The sequence below is a fragment of the Lepus europaeus genome, chromosome 6 (genome assembly GCF_033115175.1).
Source record: "Lepus europaeus isolate LE1 chromosome 6, mLepTim1.pri, whole genome shotgun sequence".
NCBI classification, from domain to species: Eukaryota; Metazoa; Chordata; class Mammalia; order Lagomorpha; family Leporidae; genus Lepus; species Lepus europaeus.
The window spans coordinates 95,776,897-95,799,806 of NC_084832.1; the positions used below are offsets into that span (position 1 = coordinate 95,776,897).

Sequence of the window (22,910 nt, forward strand, 5' to 3'; positions counted from 1 at the left end):
TTTTTTAATTTATCTATTTGAAGTTACAGAGAAAGAGGAAAAGACACACAGAGAAAGACAGAGGAAAGATCTTCCATCTGCTGATTCATTCTCCAAATGGCAGCAATGGCAGGAGCCAGGCCAGGCCAGGAGTTTCTTCCAGGTCTCCCACATGGGCGCAGAGGCCCAAGCACTCGGGCCACCCTCCACTGGCACATCAGCAAGGGGCTGGATTGGAAGTGGAGCAGCCGGGACTCAAACCAGAACCCATATGGGATGCTGGCACTGCAGGTGGTGGCTTAACCTTCTATGCCACATTGTTGGCCCATGCTTTTACAGTTTATCTAAGATATTTTAAAAGCTACCAGAGGGGTAGGCCGGCAGCCATCTGCAATGCAGGCATCCCATATGGGATAAGTTTGAGTCCTGGTTGCTTCACTTCCAATCCAGCTCCCAGCTCAAGGACTGGGAAAGCAGTGGGAGATGGCCCAAGTACATGGGCTCCTGCCACCAATGTCGGGGAGACCTGGATTAAGTTCCTGGTTCCTGGGTTCAGCCTAGCCCAGCCCTGGCCATTGCAGCCATATGGGAAGTGAACCAGTGGATGGAAGATACCTCTCTCTCTTTGCCTTGCCAATCCTTCTCTGTGATTTTGCCTTTCAAACAAGTAAATAAATCTAAAAAAAAAAAAAAAAAAAACTATAACAAAGAAATGTTATGATTTCCTAATTACAGAACCACAGCAACACTGCAAAACTTTTCATAAAATATTAATATAAACTGAGGAGACATGAGCCTCAACTTACTGAAGGCCAGAGGAACTTAAGCAAAAATAATGATTTGACTTCTTTTTGTTTGTTTGTTTTTGGTTTTTTGACAGGCAGAGTGGACAGTGAGAGAGACAGAGAGAAAGGTCTTCCTTTGCCGTTGGTTCACCCCCCAGTGGCCGCCTCGGCCGGTGCACAGCAGGCAGCCACACTGCGCTATTCCGAAGCCAGGAGCCAGATGCTTCTCCTGGTCTCCCATGCGGATGCAGGGCCCAAGAACTTGGGCCATCCTCCTCTGCACTCCAGGGCCACAGCAGAGAGCTGGACTGGAAGAGGAGCAACCAGGACAGAATCGGGCACCGAAGGCAGAGGATTAGCCTATTGAGCTGCGGCGCCGGCCAACTTCTTTTTTCATATTGATCTAGAACAATTTCATCCACACATAATACATCAACTGAATTCATTATTCAGAGGCAACTATGGAGAAAAGTATTTAAAAGTGAACCATTCCGGGGCCGGCGCTGTGGCACAGCGGGTTAACGCCCTCACCTGAAGCACCAGCATCCCATATGGGCACAGGTTCAAGACTCAGCTGCGGCCGGCGCCGTGGCTCAACAGGCTAATCCTCCGCCTTGCAGCGCCGGCACACCGGGTTCTAGTCCCGGTCGGGGCACCGGTCCTGTCCCGGTTGCCCCTCTTCCAGGCCAGCTCTCTGCTGTGGCCAGGGAGTGCAGTGGAGGATGGCCCAAGTGCTTGGGTCCTGCACCCCATGGGAGACCAGGAGAAGCACCTGGCTCCTGCCATCGGAACAGCGCGGTGCGCCGGCCGCAGCGCGCTACCGCGGCGGCCATTAGAAGGTGAACCAACGGCAAAGGAAGACCTTTCTCTCTGTCTCTCTCTCTCTCTCTCACTGTCCACTCTGCCTGTCAAAAAAAAAAAAAAAAAAGACTCAGCTGCTCCATTTCTGATCCAGCTCTCTGCTATGGCCTGGGTAAGCAGTAGTAGATGGCCCAAGTCCCTGGGCCCCTGCACCCATGTGGGAGACCCAGAAGAAGCTCTGGCTCCTGGCTTCAGATCGGCGCAGCTCCGGCTGTTGTGGCCAATTGGGGAGTGAACCATCAGATGGAAGATCTTTCTCTCTCTCTCTGTCCCTATCCCTCTCCTCTCCGTGTAATTCTGACTTTTAAATAAATAAATAAATCTAAGTGAACCATTCCTAAATTTGTATAAAAATGCTTTCTTAAACTTGTTTTTTTTTTTAAAAAAAATAAGATCCCTCCTTCAAAAAAAAAAAGCAATGTAAATTCTACAGGTAGAATCCAGCAGTAACATTTTCTGACCAAGGCAACTAGGTATTAAAATTAAACCACACCATTTGCCTAATAAATCCAGGTAAAGAAATCTGTGTCTTAATTAAAGAACCTCAGTTATTACTTAAGAGCCTATGGTATCAAAGTATTACCCAGGTATTACTTAATAAGAATTGATGCTTGTGCAACGAGATAGGTATGCATACTGTGACTCTAAAAATAAAATAGAAAATAGTTTGATTCATGTATCACACTAACCCATCCCTGAAAGCCCACCTGAAGTGATAAAATCAACATGTAAAACAGAAGCTTGAGATTTGTATGGTTATAGGACTACATGTCTCTAAAAAAATCTGACAGCCACTTCCACATCAAAATACTAATGCTTCATTTAAAATGACTAATAAGCCAGCCACTGGATAACAGGTGTTTTACTTAACCAGTTTAAATGTGTGTGTTTTTTAATCAGTCTTAGTAACTTATTTACCTGCTGTATGATTTCAGATTCCTTATTTATCAAACAAGTAGCTGAGATAACTTTTCTTCCAGCTTTAATACACTGGAAATTTTTTAACTCAACAGCTAAACACAATATGTTATTTCTTTTATCTTGCTTCACAGAAAATACATGTGTGTGTGTGTGTGTATGTATTAGCAGTATACACTTAGCAAAAAAGCTTTCCTAATCTTGATGAAGGATGGGATGGGAGAGGAAGTGGGAGATGGGATGGTTGTGGGTGGGAGGGAGGTTATGGGGGGGGAAAGCCGCTGTGATTCAAAAGTTGTGCTTTGGAAATTTATATTTATTAAATAAAAGTTGGAAAAAAAAGAAAAAAGACTTTCCTTTATTTCCAGGGTTTCAGTAACCCTTTGGCTTGTCCTTTAATTTGGATCTCAAGACAAAAATTCAAATTGACTTACCAACTATACTTTATTAGACATGTACTTCAAGTGCCTTGCTCAAAACAAAAACAACTGTAATGAATCCTTGGGCTAGGACAGTCACATTTTTAAAATCAAGATGAAAAACTGTAGCATGGGGAAATGACACGGAAGCTTCTAAACGAGGATGTCACTCAGTGACCTAGGATTCCTTTGGTCTATAGCAAAAGCCTGATATGGCTTAAAAATATGTGATATAAGATTGACCTTAGTTTGATCATGCCCATGCCCACATAAGTGAACTAAATACCCAGCAGGCATTCTTAAAAAAAAAAAAAAAAAAAAACTGAGATGCTTACACAGAGTTCTTATTATGTATGACATTAGACAAATTAAGTTTTTTCCAAGACCATAAACTATTCGCAAATTCCAGGTGATAAGGAGAAAGCACATCATTACATTCTGATAAGTCTTACAAGTAAGATAATTGAAACTAACAAAATAATAATAATCCATAAAGTGCTCAACAACTAGTTGGATCTAAAGAAACAAAAAATTGGTAAAAAGCACCTATTAAAATATGGAATGATAGTGGAAAAATAAAATTCCAGGATCAGTAGCAACAAGCATCCAAAAATGAAAAAAATCAAAAGGAATCAGTCCTAAGTTTCTAAGCATGACTGACCAATTGCAATAAAGTTGACAACTGGACATTTTGGGGTTTTGGCTAAAAAAAAAAAAAAAAGTCTGTCATCTAACTCTAAACAACTAACTTAAGAAAAACTTTAAAAATCATTATATTCCCAAAGAACCTGTCAATTTTAAAGTTATTTCCACACACTGTATTAATTCCCGTTCACATCTGCCATGGCTTTGGTCATTTGGAAGCTGAGATTCAAAGGATTAAATGTTAACCTATTAGTTGATGGATAAAACAAATTCCGAAGTCATTCAGTTACTTTCGTATCCTATTTCAGCCTGTTCTATTTTCTTGGCAAGATTATCGATAATGGCGTTTTTCTTGTATGTAGCTAATTTTTTTCCCTTCATGGCAACTGCTTTTACCAGTAACCTATGTTCACCTCCCAGTGAGGGACATTCAAGCAAGCTGCTATAATAGGTTCAGCAACAAGTAGCCCAAACTCATCTGTTTAAACCTAGAATACACTTGTCAACTAGAATAGCACAACGAAAACCTTCCTGAGAGGTAAAAAGGAAGCACTGTGACTCCTCTGAACTCTTAAGAAAGTTTAACTTCAAAGTATTTTAAAACAAGATTGAAACAATCAAAGCACTTACACAAGACGTCAGTTTAATGAACGTCCTAATCAATGCTAGCCACCATAAGGCATCATCAGGCGGACCAGCATCGCACACTTTTTTATTGCACTAGTCCCAAGGCATTTATCCAAAACGGACAGAAAAGTCTTTTTCACAACTGCTTTACACTAAATGTCTGTGCAACCACCAAGTACGACATGTCCAAAGGAACAGTTGGTTCTTAAAGAGAATGGCCTGACTCAGGGACGGAAAACGGCTTCTAACACAAGGGCAGATCAGCACCGCAGCCTCTCCTGAGACCGAGATGCACCAGAGCAAGACACGACTCTGTACTTTCCTAACTCAAAAACTTCCCCCACCAACTCCAAGCTTCCTGCCCAACACTGAAACCATTAACCAGGAGACAATTTGTTTACACTACGGATACTTCCCCCACCCCCTGCCCAGAAGCAAATCCCTCTGGCTACCAATCATTTTGACCCTGTCCCGACGCTGAGGTAAACGCCCGGCACTCTCCTAACGTAAACCTCTTTCAAAGTTGGCCTCCCCCTCCCACTCGGAGAGTGACACCAAAGGGGGTGAACTCGATAAACTGGCTTAACCGAGGCAAACTGGGGCTGCACACGACCGTAAGATGAAGCAGGAGGTGGGGCTTTACCTGCAGTTCACACCAGGCGACCTCCACGGTGGTTTCAGTGTCCAGCCCTTTGTAGACCGTCTTAAAGGATCCTCTGCCGATTTCGATGTCAAACTTGAGAAAGCGGCCATCGTTGGACATGCCCACGGCCTTGGTCTCCAGCTCTTCGATGTCATCCTGTTGCTGGCTCCGTTCCTCCTGGGCCTCTTTGGCGCTGCCGCCGCCGCTGCCACTTCCACTTCTCGCCGGCGGTGGCTCCTCTTTGCTCCCCGCAAGGCTGGGCTGGGAAACTGGCCGGTCTTTGCTGGCACTGCTGGGGGCAGTCGAGGCGGCGGGGCCTGCGACGGCTTGTTCCCCAGGGGCAGCGGCGGCTGGAGGCTGCTGGGCCACCTGGGAGGCGGTGGTGGCGGTCAAGGTCTCCTCCCGGGGCGGCTCGGGTGGCGCGCTCTGCGGAACAACCGCGGGGACGCTGGGCTGGGGGAGCGGCAGAGGGAGGCCGGGCAGCTCCAACGCAGTGGCGTTGGAGTCGCAGATGACGCTCCGGCGGAAGAAGCGGTGTTCAGTGGTGGTGGTGGTCGCGGCCGCGCCGCGACTGTCCTTGTCCATAGTGTGGCGGCGGCGCCGGTACTCCTCGGTCCTGCCAGCTGCAGCGTCGGTCGCCGCGGCGCCCAGCTTCTCCCCCACGGAGGAATCGGAGCTGGAGCCATTCTTGGGGGCAGGCGCCGGCGGCGAGAGGAACAGGGAGCTCGGGGTGCTGCTCTGCTTCTCTGCGGCGCCGCCAGACATGGTGGGTCCGCGGGCGCGAGCTCGGATTTGTGAATGAAAAGAGGGTCAAGGGCCGCCCCGCGAAGGTCCGCAGGGCACCGCTCTCTCGGGGCGGGTTCGCAGCGGCCCGGACGACTCTCAGTCAGCAACGACCGGACGCCACGAAGGCGAGGCGGGACACGGGGCCCGGTTTCGGCTGCGGCTGCTGCGGCTCACGAGGCGGGCTCGTCGGTGGGCGATTCGGCAGCGGAGCCACGGAGGTTAGCGCTGCACGGTCCGCATCCATCCTGCGGCGAGCGGCGGCCGGGAAGGCTGTGGCAGCAGAGGCGCCGCAGTCATGAGGGGCAGGGCACCGGGCCGGCAGCGAGTCGAAGCGGATGCGGCGGCGGCGGCTCAGCTCCCACCGTCGCCGCTCGCCGAGTAGGGCGGGCTAGGCCCTGAGGGCGGCGGCACGGCGCGGAAGGGACGAGCTCCGACGCCCAGGCGGTGGCAGCCTCAGGGCAGGAGTGGGAGGGGCCGAGGACGGCGAGGGAGGGCCGCCGCCCCGGGGCTCCCGGTCACTCCGGCGGTCGCCTCCTTTCACACGCGCCCCCAGTCAGGGGACCGGTCTCACAGGGCGCCCATCGCCCGAATGGGAAGGGCCAAAGCCGCGAAGCCGCGGAGCCTGAGGAGCGGGCCCTCCCTTCCCCGAGGCCTCCCTGCCCGCCCCGGGCCTGGCAAACCCCCGTCTCCTTCCCGGGCCGGGGCCGGGGGCTGAGGAGGGAGGGAACGGTGGGGAGGGGAGGGCCGCTCACCGCGGGCCCGGGCTCCGCTGCTTCTCTGGGCCGAGAGGAGAGGAGACCGAGAGGACTGGGTGAAGGGGGATGGGGAGAGAAGAGAGCAGTCACCCCCACCAGGCGCCTTCTGTCACCGAAGACGGGGGTGCGGGGTGGCCGACGGAGAAGAGCCGCGTCCGCCGGGGAAACTCTCCGCGCTAAATGGCGCCGGGAGTCTGAAGCCTCCACACAGCCCGCTCCGACCCCGCCCCCCGCCGCCCGGGGCAGCCCCACCCCCACCGCGCGCGAGGGGCTCTCGCGCAGGCGCGCCAGGACCGAGGCGCCCTAGGACTTGTAGTTTGCGAATTGTTGGTCTTAACGGGGCGGAGTGGGGTGGAGCCTACGACTTCCGTGATGCCCTGCGGCCGGTTTAGCCCAATGCCTCTTGGGAGTTGTAGTTTTCCTCGGAAACCGCCCCTTCTGGAAGGCCGATGGGAGCGTCATCGTGGGTCGCTCAAACCCCATCCCGAAGTCAGCGCTAGCTAAGAAAATTATTATTTAGAGATTTATTGTGGAAAAGGGCAAGGAAGAAAAAAAAAGAAAGAAAAAGAAAGAGGGGGGGAGAATGAGAGGAGAGACTCCCATCATGCTCTGCTAAGGCAAGAGGGTTCTTAGGGTTGCCGTGCAATGAAAAATGATCTTTAATGGAGAGAGCCGCTGCAGTGTTGAGTGACTGTGGGGGCGTTGGGGTGGAGGGGAAGAGCAAAGTAAGATAACCCGAGCTCGAGCTCAGAGTGTCGGAGGAGCCAACGACTCCTAACGTAGGAGAAAGAAACTTTGTGAAGATGGTACAGGAGGTTAATATCGATTACGTGACTGGAGAAGGAGACAGGGAGATTTATCTTTCCCTCCATGACAATTAAGGCCACATTTCTCGGCGCCGCCAGCCCCAAGCCCGTTCGCAAAAATGAACTGCTGTACTGAAATCCAGGATCATCATGAACTCTCTTCGCGTTGCCAGAAAACCAGTGAAAGGGGCGTGGGGCTGGAGTGGGAAGGAGGATGATTCGGGCAAAGATGAAACCCGCACGTCGTTGCGTGTTTGACCACGAACTCGAGGTCTGAGCCGACTTCTGCCTTTGCAGTTGACTGAAACGTGTTTTCAATCTGGCTCAGTAACATCACCATCCTCTTCCTCTAGACCCGCGTGTATGCGCGCGTGTAATTCACGCACCCAGGAAGCCCGGGCCACACAAAAGTTGCCGGTAATGGGACGCTTTTCTTGAAAGCATCCTTGTGCTCCCTGGACCCCTTTGCTCGCTGCGACTGCCCAGGATGGTACAGGTGGTGAGCACCAGGGGGCACCAGACGGAGCAGGAAGCCAGCCTCGGGAGCCAGATGGCAGTTGAAAGCCTTCGACGGGTAAGAGCGGGAAGCGCTCAAACGTGCGCAACCGCATCCGAGCGTCCGGACGCGGCTGGCCTCCCCGGCGCCCGCTGCGGGACGGGCCCAGGAGCGCGCGCCGCCGCCGGGGAGCCCGCCGAGAGCGCGGCGCGGAGGCGGCCTGGCGGAAGGCGCCTGGTGTGCGCCGCGCTCGGGCAGTCTTGTCCCTGCCTGTCGTGCAGCGAGATAGCTAACGCTGTTCTTCTTTCTTTGCTTTTCCGTAGAAACTGCACTTTCTGCTTTACGAAGACGTTTGTTTTAAGCCAATCCTTGTTAGGTTCTTGAAGCTGGCGGGTTATGAACATTTTAGAAAACAAATTCAGTAGGGGCAACTAGAGGGCTGCAACAATAGTGTTCCGTTCTTCAGCTGAGGTAATGGTTGCATTTCACTATGGTAAATGTAATTAATGGTTTATCTCCGGTCCTGAGCGTAGTGTGAACAAGGGACAGGGGACTGTCAAGTACATTTTTGTTGGACTTCTTGAGGCTGCTTGAAACTTGCTTTCCTACCAGAAAATTTTCTGCTTTTAAACTTAAGGCAACTAGTAATAAACTAGTGAATTAAAAAGAGTGCAGTCAATCGCCATATTCACTTTTTGGCTCCATAAAAATTTTCAGATATTTCTGTTTGGGTAAGTTATTAAAGGATTTCATTATTGCACTCCAACTTTGGCTTGAACACAGGTGCCTTGACAATCACCACACCTTGTGGACATGCCTTTTCAGCCACGAACAACTAAATTCATTGTAAATAATTAAATTAAGTGTTGACTTAAAACCGCACTTGTCCATATGCACTTGTCCTACTTTGTAATGTTAGCTTCAGTATGAAAACATACAATTTTAAGATGAGTATAATCATATTGTATACGACGGTTAGACTTAAAGGTTTTACTGTTTAGTGAGTATTTTACTACAAACAATTTACCCAGTTCTCTTTCTATTGCTAACCAACCTCCCAGTAACATGATATCTTCCCTTACCCAGTCTATAATCTCTAATAGCTACTCTTCCTCTCTGTCATTTTAATTGTCAGGTAAAAAATCAACCCCTCCATACATCCACATAAAATATCAAGTGGCTGCGAGGAAAGGTAACAAGCAACCAGGATTCAATGCATGCACTAAACTTGCAGGTCTCACTTCCTGACATTTGGGTCCATCAGAGACATACAAGTATTTTATTCTCTCTCTCATCGTGTTCTTTATTCTCTCTAGTGCTGTTCATCTTCTCATGTTGGCTCATGCTTCTTTCTACTTCCCATCCATTCACATTTTGTATTTACATGGTCCCTGCCGTTATCAGACATAGCTTTGATTTAGACAGCGACTGACTGATCCTGAACACACAAATTACACCTTTTTTAAAATGTGGCGTACTTCACAGGGTAGCTTCTGGAAGTGTGTGTTGGGGGGGGGGAGGGTAAAACCATACAGGTCATCTCTCTCTCTCCCTCTCTGTCTCCTTTCATTCCCCATGCTCTTTTTCTTGCTTAAGGATAACTTCATTTACCTCTGTGTCATCTGGAAGAAGTGAAAATCAGGCAGTTAAATAATCGATAATAGATTTTTAAAAAAAATTTTTTAATTCCTATTACAAATGAAATAAAGGGGTTAGGATCTGCCCTACATCAAAATATATTATAAAACCATAAAGTGAAATCTGTATGGTATTGAGATACATAAACAGAGGGTTGAATACAAAAACAGTCTCATGAATGTATGGGAATTTCATATATGAGTAAGTTGGCATTTCTAGTGGAGCAAGACAATAAACAGCATTTGAACAATTAATTATGCACTTTAAAAACAAAGTAAGTCAGTGTCCACCTCACACCATTCACAAAATTCTTTTCCATTTGGATTTAAGAGTTAAACTTTAAAGAGCTTTAAAATTTTTTTTTAAATGTATGGGAATATGAGTTAGGAGAGAGCTTCAAACACAATCTCAAGGCCATAAAAATTGACAGTATCAAAATTGATAACTTTATTCAATGAAATACAAGTGACAAGCTGGCAGAAAAACTTTGGAAACTACATAACAAAAGGCTAAAATCCAAAATAAAATATAAAACAACACCGTAAATCATTGAGAAAAAGACAATAAGAGAAGGATATAAAAAAAAATTTAGGAATGAGGAAACACGAATAACAAAAGATAAGTATGAGAAAATTCTAAAGCTCAGTTAACTAGGGAAATGTAGATTAAAATAATATTTTTCCTTCATAAAATTGGCAAAATTTCTAAGGATTTATAATGTCAGATGTTGCCAAGGATGTGGAAACTCATGCTGTCAATGATGATATAAATTGCTATCACCTTTTTGAGAGCAATTTGTTAGTAATTACTAAAATGTACCATGAACATAGTTTTTTCCCACTTTTTTTTTTTTTTTTTTTGACAGGCAGAGTGGACAGTGAGAGAGAGACAGAGAGAAAGGTCTTCCTTTTTGCCGTTGGTTCACCCTCCAATGGCCGCCGCGGTAGGCGCGCTGCGGCCGGCGCACTGCGCTGTTCCGATGGCAGGAGCCAGGTGCTTCTCCTGGTCTCCCATGGGGTGCAGGGCCCAAGCACTTGGGCCATCCTCCACTGCACTCCCGGGCCACAGCAGAGAGCTGACCTGGAAGAGGGGCAACCGGGACAGGATCGGTGCCCTGACCGGGACTAGAACCCATGTGCCGGCGCCACAAGGTGGAGGATTAGCCTATTGAGCCATGGCGCCGGCTTTCCCACTTTTTTTGAGAAATGCTTGTAGATGTGCACTAAGAAATATAATAGGATTCATCATGGCTTTATCTGTGGCAAAAATTCAAATGATCTGTATGTCTATCAATAAAAAAGTGAAATAAACTAAGGTATCTCCAATTTTTTTTTTTTTTTTAATTTTTGACAGGCAGAGTGGACAGTGAGAGAGAGAGACAGAGAGAAAGGTCTTCCTTTGCCGTTGGTTCACCCTCCAATGGCCGCCGCGGTAGCGCGCTGCGGCCAGCGCACCGCGCTGATCCGATGGCAGGAGCCAGGTGCTTCTCCTGGTCTCCCATGGGGTGCAGGGCCCAAGCACTTGGGCCATCCTCCACTGCACTCCCTGGCCACAGCAGAGAGCTGGCCTGGAAGAAAGGCAACCGGGACAGGATCGGTGCCCTGACCGGGACTAGAACCCGGTGTGCCGGCGCCACAAGGCGGAGGATTAGCCTATTGAGCCGCGGCGCCGGCCTGGTATCTCCAATTTTAAAAACACCATGCACTAATAGAAAAAAGGAAGTAAATATAAATGTGGCATTAATATTAAGTGGTAGTATAAGAAGTTAAAAACTCAAGCTGTAGAGAATATGTACTAGATCATATGTTGTATATTTTTTAAAGAAAAATTATGTGGGTATATTTAAGTGCACAGAGAATAACTCTGGGCTTTTTATGGAAAATATTAAAAATAAAAAGTTTAAAGCAAAATATTAGTAGATTATTAAATTAGTAAATTGGGATTTGAACAAGGAAAGAAAACAGTAGAAAAATATGTTGGGAAATATAAAAGGCATTTCTTTTTGTCACATTAAAAGGTGTCTGCTAATAATAACTGATAGAATTAAAAAGGAGGAACGATTTAACATGGGAAGCGGGATACACAGCAGACCCATAGAATGGCAGATGCCCTAAATAGCACTCTGGCCTCAGAATCAGCCCTTAAGGCATTCAGATCTGGCTAAAAAGCCCATGAGAGTACCTCAGGCATGGAAAGCCAAGACACTGTGAAAAAAAAAAAAAAAAAAAAAAAAAACCTAAATAAAAGATCTCTGTGAGTGAGATCCCAGTGGCAAGAATGGGCCATCAAAGAGGAGGTACCTTTCTCTGAAGGGGGGAGAGAACTTCTACTTTGATTATGGCCTTGTCCAAATAAGGTCAGAGTTGGTGAACTCAAGAGGCTTCCATAGCCTTTGCAGCTCATGTCAAGAGCCTCAGGTGATTACTGACGTCATAAATAAGAGTGTCAATTGTTAAATCAACAACAGAAGTCACTGTACACTTGTTCCCCATGTAGGATCTCTGTCCTTAATGTGTTGTACTGTGCAAATTAAGGGTAGAACTACTACTCAAACAGTACTTTATACTTTGTGCCTGTGTGGGTGCAAACTGTTGAAATCTTTACTTAGTATATACCAAGTTGATCTTCTGTATATAAAAATAATTAAAAATTAATCTTGATGAAGAATGGGATGGGAGAAGGAGAGGGAGATGGGATGGTTGTGGGTAAGAGGGAGGTTATATGGGGAAAAGCTGCTATAATCCAAAAGTTGTACTTTTGAAATTTATATTTTTTAAATTAAAGTTCAAAAAACAAAGGTGAGGCAGGTGTTTAGCCTAGTGGTTAGGTTTCTGGTTAAGATACCTGTGTCTATTGGGGCCAGCATTGTGGCATAGTAGATTAGGCTCTGCCTGTAATGCCGGCATCCCATGTGTGCATAGGTTCAGGACCCAGCTGCTCCACTTCCGATCCAACTCCTTGCTAATGCTACTGGGTTGGCAGCCAAGGATGGCCTAAGTGCTTGGGCCACCGCACCCATGTGGGAGACCCAGAGAAGGCACTGGGCTCCAGGGTGCTGGCTTTGGGCTTGCTCAGTTCCATCCATTCTGGACATTTGGGAGGTGAACCAACAGATGGGATCTCTCCCTTTCTCTCTCTCTCTCTCACACACACACAAACAAATTAGAGATCTTCATCTGCTGATTCACTCCCCAAATGGCTGCAGACTAGGCCAGACTGAAGTCAGGAGCCAGGAACTCCATCTGGGTCTCCCATGTGGATTCAGGGACCCAACCACTTGGGCTGTCTCCTGTTTCGTTCCCAGATGCATTAGCAGGCAGCTTGATTGAAGTGGAACAGCTCTGACAAACTGGCACCCACATGGGATGCCAGCATCACAGGTGGCAGCTTAACCCACAACATTGGCCATACAAATAAATTTTTAAATGTTTTTAGTTAAAAAGGAAAAATACCATGAAAACACTAATAAAGAGAAAACACGAGTGACTATATTTATACAAAACAAAATTCATAACAATGAAGAGCTCAATTCCTTTAGAAGACATTTTAATCCTAAATAAGAGTTGAAACTATAAAACTTCTAAGGGAAAATCTTTATGACCCTGGCTTAAGCAAATTTTTAGGACACAAAAAAGCCACAAACCATGAAAGAAAAATTTACTAACCTGAAGTTAATCAAAATTAAAAAATTTTTTAAATAAATGTTAGTGTGTGTATTCAAAGTATATAGTATGATGTATGGGACACATATAAATACTAAGATAGTTACTATAGTGAAACAAATTAACATATTCATAGAAATTTTTGTTCTTAAGTGACAGGGCCACAGATTGGGAGTGAATATTATAAAACAAATTTACACTTACAATTCAATTTTTTTTATTATTTAATTTTTTTTGACAGGCAGAGTTAGACAGTGAGAGAGAGAGACAGAGAGAAAGGTCTTCCTTTTTCCATTGGTTCACCACCCAAATGGCCGCCATGACTGGCGCGCTGCAGCTGGCACGCTGCGCTGATCTGAAGCCAGGAGCCAGGTGCTTCCTCCTGGTCTCCCATGTGGGTGCAGGGCCCAAGCACCTGGGCCATCCTCCACTGCACTTCCGGGCCACAGCAGAGAGCTGGACTGGAAGAGGAGCAACCAGGACAGAATCCGGTGCCCCAACAGGGACTAGAACCCAGTGTGCCAGTGCCGCAGGCAGAGGATTAGCCTAGTGAGCCGCGGCGCCGGCCTACAATTCAATATTAAGATAACAATACAATGAAGTATTTGAAAGATATGAACAGATACTTCACAAAAAGGGAAATGAATAGCAAATAAACACATATACCCCTCTACCAAGGGGTTTTCACCCAGGAGGAATAGAAATATGTCAACACAGAGAATTGTATGGAAAATTTCATAGCAGTTTTATTCATGATAGTCCAAAACTTGAAACAAGTCTATCACTTGAGAATGTTGAAAGGGTAGTAAATTGTGATGTTCTGCATAATGGAGTGCTACTCAGCATTAAAAACAAAGTATTGGTAAGGACAATAGTAAAGAAGAATGTCAAAAGCATCAGGCTAAAAGAAGCCAGACATAAAAATACTGTATTAAATAATATTTTTTAAGATTTATTTATTTGTAAGACAGAGAGAGGTAGAGACAGAGAGAGAGGTCTTCCATCCACTGGGTCACTCCCCAAATGGCCACAAAGGCTGAAGCTGCGCTGATCCGAAGCCAGGAGCTAGGCGCTTCTTCCAGGTCTCCCAAGTGGGTGCAGGGGCACAAGGACTTGGGCCATCTTCTACTGCTTTCCCAGGCCATAGCAGAGAGCTGGATTGGAAGAGGAGCAGCCGGGACTAGAACTGGCACCCATATGGGATGCTGGTGCTTCAGGCCAGGGCTTTAACCTGCTGCGCCACAGCACCGGCCGAATACTATTGAGTATTCAATGTCAATCTAGAAAATGTAGAGCTATGGTAAGAGAAAATTCCATTCCAGGGTCAAAGAGTGAAGGAAGGGGCTGACAGCAAAGCAGCATGAGAGTACTTTTTGTGTGATGAAAATGTTTTCTGTCTTAATTTTGTCGGTGGTTATATGACTGTATTCTTTCAGAACTTTTTACATGGGTGATTACACTTTAAATGGGAGATTTCCTGTCGTTTATAAGTTATTCTTCAACAAATCAGAGTTTTTAAATGGCACATGATGGTGTCAAAATGACCGAAGCATCATATTCTCCACAAAGCTTCCTATCTGCTTACAATTTTTTGCCTCAAAACCCAAGAAATGTAAAACATAATACCTGAAAATCACTAGAAACTGTATGGGTAAAAATTTAAAGATGAAATTACTACTTCAGTTTGATAAGCCGTTAAGCAGTAGGCATGTTTACCCATTTCAGTGGTTTGGAGGATGATAAATACTGAAAAGAATTATAAATAAAGTCCATCTTTTGCAAACTTTCTTATCAATAAATAAAAAGATGAGTTTCTTGATTCCTTATGAGCACCCTTAAAAGTTTGCTCACATTATTTAGTCATTTATAATCAAGGCAAATTAATGCACTGCTAATAAATTTAAAATATAGTATTCAGTAATAATATTCTGATTTTTCAGATAGTGATTTTCCTGAATTAACCTCCACAGTCAGGTTCACTCTGTAACTGGAAAGAGCATTTAACAAATTCAATGACAAAGGCAATTTTATTCTTCTAAATGTCTGTGTTGGAACCAAGATTTTCTCCTCTAAATGTCTGTGTTGGGACCAATTGGAGACATAGTAAATTCACTCTTCTAGAATAGCCAAAAATGAGGGCAAGAGCTACAAGTTCTACAGGGCATCCTACTCTTCAGTGGACGAAGTATACATTCTTTGAAGACTAATATGTGTAGTGCTTAAACAGTGGTCTCATACTTCTCCATCTTAGTCACAAAGCTCATAAAGCTCTAAAAGAAAATAACAGGAAAAGAAGATGAAGAAAAAGGGGCGGGGCCGGTGCTGTGGCTCACTTGGTTAATCCTGTGGTGCTGGCATCCCATATGGGCGCCGGGTTCTAGTCCCAGTTGCTCCTCTTCCAGTCCAGCTCTCTGCTGTGGCCCGGGAAAGCAGTGGAGGATGGCCCAAGTGCTTGGGCGCCTGCACCCGTGTGGGAGACCAGGAGGGAGCACCTGGCTCCTGGCTTAGGATTGGCGCAACACGCCAGCCATGGTGGCCATTTTGGAGGTGAACCAACGGAAGGAAGATGTTTCTGTCTGTCTCTCTCTCACTGTCTAACTCTGTCAAATAAAAAAAAATTTATAAAGAAGAAAACAGGGCTTGGGCTACTGAGGGCAGGGGTGGACGAGACCTTGGCAATGCGGTCTTTACAGAGCTGGGCCCTTTGTTGAACTGAATTAATAATAAGTAATATTCCATTTTAAGAGTGGCAAATTACCTCAACCTATACCCTTTGGAATTGACTTTCTGTGAAATTTCTTTATTTCTTTATACTTTCTCTATGAAAACCCTTCAATGATCATTTTTTTCCCCTTCCTCTGTCTTCTCACTCAGCTTCCTAAAATCTTCATCTCTTTTGTTTACATATCTAGATTAGATTTCTGCTTGAGAGGAAGTATGTCTAGTTTCACATTTCATGTGTTGTGCAATTTTAATTCTTCAATAAGGGTGCAGTGGGTGAAACTGCTGCTTGGGATGCCTGCATCCCATGTCACAACGTCTAGGATGGAATGCTGCCTCTGTTTTCCATCTAGCTTCCTGCCGATGTGCCTAGAAGGAAATAGATGAGGGCCCAAGTAATTAGTTCCTGCACTGATGTGAGAGACCCAGATGAACTTCCTATTTCCTGACTTCAGCCTGGCCCAGCTCTGGCTGTTGCAGGCATTTAGAGAGTGAACCAACAGATGGAAGTTTTCTCCCCCCAACTCCCACCCCTATCACTCTGCTTTTCAAATAAATAAATAAATCTATCTTTTAAAAAAGAAGGTTGCCAGGAATAATAATAACCATCAGGATAATAAGGGAACGGTTATGGTTATGTTCATGGTGAATGGAAACTAAAGGCAGGAATGTGGGGAGTATAGAAAAAGATAACACTGCCTCCTAGCTTAGAACATGTTGGGAATAGCTTCTTAAATTAGACCCTTTCAACTGCCAGGATGATTTTAGCTCTTTATCTATACATCTCCACTTATCACCAAGTTTTGACAGAGGTATTAAGAATGATAAAATAGGACTGGGGTTATCACTTGTCTCTGCCTATAACAAGCCAAGGCAAGTTGAAGTGTTGAATGAGCTACCAAAAGGAATCAGTATAAAAGTGATAGGCCTTGGTTAGAAAAATAGTCTAGGGGCCAGCGTTGTGGCTTAGTGAATTAAAGCCCCAGCCTGCAGTGCTGGCATCTCAGATGGGTGCCTGTTTGAGACCTAGCTGCTCCACTTCCAAACCAGCTTCCTGCTGATGTGTTTGAGAAAGCAGTGGAGAATGGCCCTTGCACCCATGTGGGAGACCCAGAGGAAGCTTCTGGCTCCTGGCTTCAGCCTGTTCCAGGCCCAGCTGTTGCAGCTGTTTGGGGAATGAACCAGTGAATGGAAAGTCTCTCCCTCTCTCCCGCTCTGTAACTCTGCTTTCCAAATAAAAAAATAAATAAATAAATCTTTAGAACTAAATAAAGTCATATTTACTCTAAGGACCCAGGAGCTTCTTCCAGATCTCCCACATGGTTGCAGGGACCTAAGCACTTGGGCCATCTTCCTCTGCTTTCCCAACTTTACCAGGCCATCAGCAGAGAGCTGGATCAGAAGAGGAGCAGCTGGGACAGGAACCAGTGCCCATATGGGATGCTGGCACCACAGGTGGAGCGAGCCTGTGGAGGCTTAGGCTACGATGCCACAGTGCCAGCCTCTTTCTTTAATATATATATATATATATATATACATATATATATATATATATATAATCAACAATCAATTGATTACAGCCATTTGGGGTGTGAAGCAGCAGATGGAAGACCTTTCTCTCTGTCTCTCCCTTTCTCTGTCTGTAACTGCCTCTCAGATAAATAAATAAAATCTTAAAAAAAAAAAAAAGAAAATGAAAGTCTGTGGGTAGGCACATTTGACCTAGCAGTTCAGATACTCACACCCCATATTGAAATACTTGGGTTTCAGTCATGGCTCTGCTCCTGATTATAGCTTCCTACTAATACAGATCTTGGGAGGCAGCCAGTGATGGCTCCAGTAGTTGGGTCCCTGCTACCCACAGGGGAGGCCTGGATTATGTTCTCAGCTCCTAGCTTCAGTCCAGCCAAGTCCTGGTCATTGCAGGCATTTGGGGAGCAAAACAGCAAACAGGAGCTCTCCTTGTCTATCTGTGTCTCTCTGTTTTCTCTGATTCTCAAATAAATAAATAAATAAACATACATCTCTACTTACTTGCTTTTCTTTTCTTATATATTTATAATTTATATGTTTATTTATATAGTCCATATATATTTACTCATTTACTTTCATATATTTACTTAGTTACTTTTCGTATATATGTATGTAATTTTCACACACATATAGATTTACTAATTAACTCAGACCTCTTTGCTCACAGCTAGTCCCTAGAAGACCCAAAAGGCTACATATTATATGCAATGTCCCTGTAAAGTCTTAAGCCTTATTGCCAAATCAATTCTGATGCAATTTTTGTATTTTTATTTATTTTTTGATATAATCTTTTATATTAAACACAAAAGGTCTTCCCTCTTCAGACACCTGAAGGACAGGTAACACTCTAAAATAGATTAACTTGGATGTTTTCAAAAGTACAGATCTCAAGGAACATCTTCTGTTCAACAAGTTAGATGAGTGAAACATCTGACAGTGGCTTGTGGGAAACTTACCAACTAACTGAAAGATTACTACTGACATTCCTACATAATTAGACACTCACTTTTTTACTTGTATCCTCTAAAATATTTAATATAAGATTCTAGATACAGTAGCTACTGATTAACTACAGGATTAACTTAAAAATTTACATTTTAAGCCGGCACTGTGGCTCAACAGGCTAATCCTCCGCCTAGCGGCGCCAGCACACTGGATTCTAGTCCAGGGCGCCCGATTCTGTCCCGGTTGCCCCTCTTCCAGGCCAGCTCTCTGCTGTGGCCTGGGGGTGCAGTGGAGGATGGTCCAAGTGCTTGGGCCCTGTACCCACATGGGAGACCAGGATAAGCACCTGGCTCCTACCTTCGGACCTGGCTCCTGCCTCCGGATCAGCGCGGTGCGCCGGCCGCAGCGCGGCTGCGGCGGCCATTGGAGGGTGAACCAATGGCATAGGAAGACCTTTCTCTCTGTCTCTTTCTTTCTCTCTCTCTCTCACTGTCCACTCTGCCTGTCGAAAAAAAAAAAAAAATTACATTTGGTATGGCTGGTTGTCCGGCTGAGTGGTCAGTAATCTGGTTAAGACATCCTAGTCCCACATCAGAGTACTTGGGTCGGCTGCTGGCTCTGGCTGCTGCCTCCAGCTTCCTGCCAGTGCAGACCCTGGAAAGCAGCAGGTGATGGCTCAAGTGCCTGAGTTCCTGGCACCCACACTGGAAAGCTGGATTGCATTCCCCACTCCAGCTTCAACCTGCCCAGTTCCAAAGTGAACCACCAAATGAGTACTCTCTCTCATAAATAAAAAAATAAAAATAATATATATGTATAGTGTTTTGTCTCCAAGTCTACCTGCATACACATTCATACACACAATGAATTAGGTTTTTAATGAATTTTGTTCATAATATTAAAAAAACTTTTATAATGATATTATTTTATCTGTTCAAAGGCCACAAAATCATATTATTTCACTTATTTTATTTATTTATTTATTTATTTATTATTTTAAAAAGTAACTTTTATTGTTTTCTAATTCCAGCAATAATACATGTTTTCAGAAAAGCTAGAAAATAAAGATAATCCAAAAAAATAAAAACTACTCATAATTCTCACACAGAGAGATTAACATTGGAATATTTCCCTCCAGTATTTTTTCTTGGCATTGTTCTTATTTATTTATTTGAAAGTCAGAGTTACACAGAGAGAGAAGGAGAGGCAGGGAGAGGTCTTCCATCTGCTGGTTCACTCTCCAATTGGCTACAATGGCCGGAGCTGTGCTGATCTGAAGCCAGGAGCTTCTTCCGGGTCTTCCACATGGGTACAGAGGCTCAAGTACTTGGCCGTCTTCTACTGCTTTCCCAGGCCATAGCAGGGAGGTAGATTGGAAGTGGAGCAGCCAGGATCCAAACCAGCCCCATATGGGATGCTAGCACTGCAGGCGGCAGCTTCACCTGCTATGCCACAGCGCATCCCCTCTTGTTTTTATTTTTTTAAAGTATTTAGTAGAATCAAAGACCTCTAGCCGGAGCAGCATGGAGAAGGGCTTCCAAGAGAGGAAAGAATCCATCCTCCCCTTTTTAAAAGTACTTATTAGAGCATTGTTTTTTCTTGTATATGTGTACATGTTGCCTCTGTCATTTTTTTACTGCTACACTATTAATGCCTTATGTAACATTATAATATTTTCATGTCATTAAGTTTTTTTCTGTGCAATGTGGACTAGAAAGAAATACAAGTAGGGGCCGGCACTGTCACATAGGAGCGAGGGCCACTGCCTGCAGTGCCAGCATCCCACGTGGAGGCTGGTTCGAGTCCCAGCTGCTCCACTTCTGATCCAGCTCTCTGGTAAGGCCAAGGAAAGCAGTGGAAGATGGCCCAAGTTCTTGGGCCTGTGTACCCACGTGGGAGACCTGGAGAAAGATCATGACTTCTGGCTTTGGATCAGCCAGCACCAGGTGTTGCGGCCATCCAGGGAGTAAACCAACAAATGGAAGACTCTCTCTCTGCCTCTGCCTCTCTGTAACTCTGCCTTTCAAATAGATAAATAAATCTTTTTTTTTTTTAAGATTTATTTTATTTATTTGAAAGAGTCACAGAGAGAGGTAGAGACAGAGAGAGAGGTCTTCCATCCAATGGTTTACTCCCCAGATGGCCGCAATGGCCTGAGCTGCGCCAATCCGAAGCCAGGAGCCAGGAGCTTCTTCTGGGTCTCCTACGTGGGTGCCGGGGCCCAAGAACTTGGGCCATCTTCCACTGCTTTCCCAGGCCATACAGAGAGCTGGATCAGAAGAGGAGCATCCAGGACTAGAACCGGCACCCATATGGAATGCTGGTGCTTCAGGCCAGGGCATTAACCCACTGTGCCACAATGCCGGCCCCATAGATAAATAAATCTAAAAAAAAGAAAAGAAAAGAAAAGAAATACAAGTAGACTCCCTTAACACAGAGCCTCCTTCCTCTCTCCCCAGCCCACTATATCAGCAGAACTCCTTTAGAGCCTTTATTTCATTATTGTTTAAATACTAAATAAGATATAGAGTGCTTCCTAGTCCTTATATCTCTGACTCAGCTTGACGAATCCACTTGTCCCACACCCCAACTCAGTCTTACATTCCTTCCTCCTTTCCCCAGATTGCCTTCTCTCCTCACACCAATACAGCATGCTTCATAAAAAGTGCAAGCAAGCTGCTAATCTTGTCACATTTTAATGATACGTGGAACACACAATATGGGGCTGACTGTGATCACTAGAGCATGTGTTTGAGCAGTAGGGAGAAGACCAAAGTGAGATAGCTTGTGGGAACAAACTTGGTGCTAAAGCCTTCCACGCTCACTGTTGGGGACTCTGAAATGAGCCCAGTCGGACACTGCCCAGAAAGGAGGAGAGGTGACTCGACGGTCTGTGTTGTTTTGGGTCATATTTAAGGCCCTCAAAGTAATATAAATTTTTTTTCCATGACCACTGAGAATAACAAGCACTGACAATGGAAAAGGTGGGGAAGGAAATTAGTAGGAAATTGTGACAAATGAACATCAGAGCCAAATCATTTTTAAAGGTCAACAAATCCATTTAGATGTTATGATACCTTGTCGACTTCTAACACAATATAAGCTTTTAGTATTTTTATGATACTGACTGGGGTTTTAAAAGACCTTCCTAGGCACTTGTTTTCTATCTTTCAGGTAAAAATAAAGGCACCAGGGATAGATAATATGTCAAATAAACTTTGAGCTACTTAATGGTGACAAGAGTCACTCCGCAATTTAAACGCTTTGTTAACCATAATCCCTGAATTTACAGATGGCCGTTTATGTGACTTAAAATAAATGAGGCTGGCAGTCCACTGGTTTACTCCTCAAATGCCTACAACAGCAGGGGTGGTGGTTGGGGGTTCAATGGGTGGCCAAGAACTCCATCTAGGTCTCCCACATAAGGGACAAGGACCCAACTACTTAAGCCATCAGTGTCACTCCTCAACACTATTTGATTCAAGATTAGTTTTTTTTAGCTGGGTTGTAAGTCTGTGTTTTTCTTCTTCTTTTTTTTAAGATGTATTTATTTTATTTATTTGAAAGAAACACACACACTCAGAGAGAGAGAGAGAGAGAGAGAGAAAGGGCTTTTAAGCTGGGGCTGGGCCAGGATGAAGCCAGGAGCTAGGAACTCCGTCCTGGTCTCCCATATGAGTGGCAGGAGCTAAAGCACTTGAGCCATCATCGGCTGCTTTCTAGGCACATTAGCGGGGAGCAATGTGGAAGTGGAGCAACAGGAACTCAAACCAGCACTCCCATATGGCATGCAGAAGTCTCAAGCAGCTGCTTAACCAGCTGAGCCCCAACACCAGCTCCAATAAGCCCGTATTGTTAAAGATGAGGCAGTGGCACACTCAAGTTGGTTATTAACTGTAGTCTTAATTCTTAAAGTGTGTTAATGGTCTTTAATGGCTTATTGTTCAAGACAGTTAAATTCTAATAGCACCTTATATTTCTCTAGTATCTTTCACATTCAAAACTCTTTAGCTGGCCATACTCTTATTTTCAATCTCCTACAGTCCCTGTGACCTAGGGAAGACACTGGGATAAAAACAGATGGAGAAATTAAGACACAGAAAGAGGAAGAGGGGGCCAGCACCGTGGCGCAGTGGGTTAGTGGCACCGGCATCCCATGTGGGCACTGGTTCTAGTCCCGGCTGCTCTTCTTCCAATCCAGCTCTCTGCTGTGGCCTGGGAGAGCAATAGAAGATGGCCCAAGTCTTTGGGCTCCTGCACCTGTGTGGGAGACCCAGAAAAAGCTCCTGGCTCCTGGCTTCAAATTGGCGCAGTTCAGACCATTGTGGCCAATTGGGGAGTGAATCATCAGATGGAGAACCTCTCTCTCTCTCTCTCTCTTTCTCCCTCCCTCTCACTTTCTGTAACTCCACCTCTCAAATAAATAAATAAAATCTTAAAAAAAAGAAAGAAAGGGGGAGAATTTGGCTCCAGAGTCACCCAGCTAGAGACTAAACTTGGCTAGTAGGTTCCCATATGTCCACAGAAAGCCAGCATCCAGATCCCAGGCATCAGGCCCTAGTGGGTCTCATGGATTTCCCCCTCTTATTTACTGATTGGAAAGAAAGATGCCTGGGTTAAAACATGTTGTTCTGGACAGATAGCAAGCCTATGCTGTGTTCATTCTCTTGGAATCTGGGTAGCAATCCTGA

General features: G+C 45.2%; 2 protein-coding genes across 10 annotated transcripts in view; one reads left to right on the forward strand and one right to left on the reverse strand.

Annotated features, from left to right (window-relative positions):
- WNK1 (WNK lysine deficient protein kinase 1) overlaps positions 1–6,610 on the reverse strand; it is a 161,613-nt gene extending 155,003 nt beyond the window's left edge. For 3 of the 8 annotated variants that reach the window (XM_062194613.1, XM_062194614.1, XM_062194612.1), the window contains exon 1: positions 4,878–6,609. In XM_062194613.1, the coding sequence (XP_062050597.1) occupies positions 4,878–5,642 (765 nt within the window). In that variant the 5' untranslated portion in view covers positions 5,643–6,609. Of the gene's footprint in view, positions 1–4,877 lie in introns of all 8 variants that reach the window. The other 5 variants (XM_062194616.1, XM_062194615.1, XM_062194618.1 and 2 more) reach the window with 3 other exon arrangements.
- Positions 6,611–6,880: 270 nt separating this feature from the next.
- Positions 6,881–22,910, forward strand: part of NINJ2 (ninjurin 2) — a 177,932-nt gene continuing 161,902 nt past the window's right edge. Inside the window, exon 1 of one of the 2 annotated variants that reach the window (XM_062194627.1) lies at positions 6,881–7,798. In XM_062194627.1, the coding sequence (XP_062050611.1) occupies positions 7,712–7,798 (87 nt within the window). In that variant the 5' untranslated portion in view covers positions 6,881–7,711. The remainder of the gene's footprint in view (positions 7,799–22,910) is intronic. The other variant, XM_062194629.1, reaches the window with a different exon arrangement.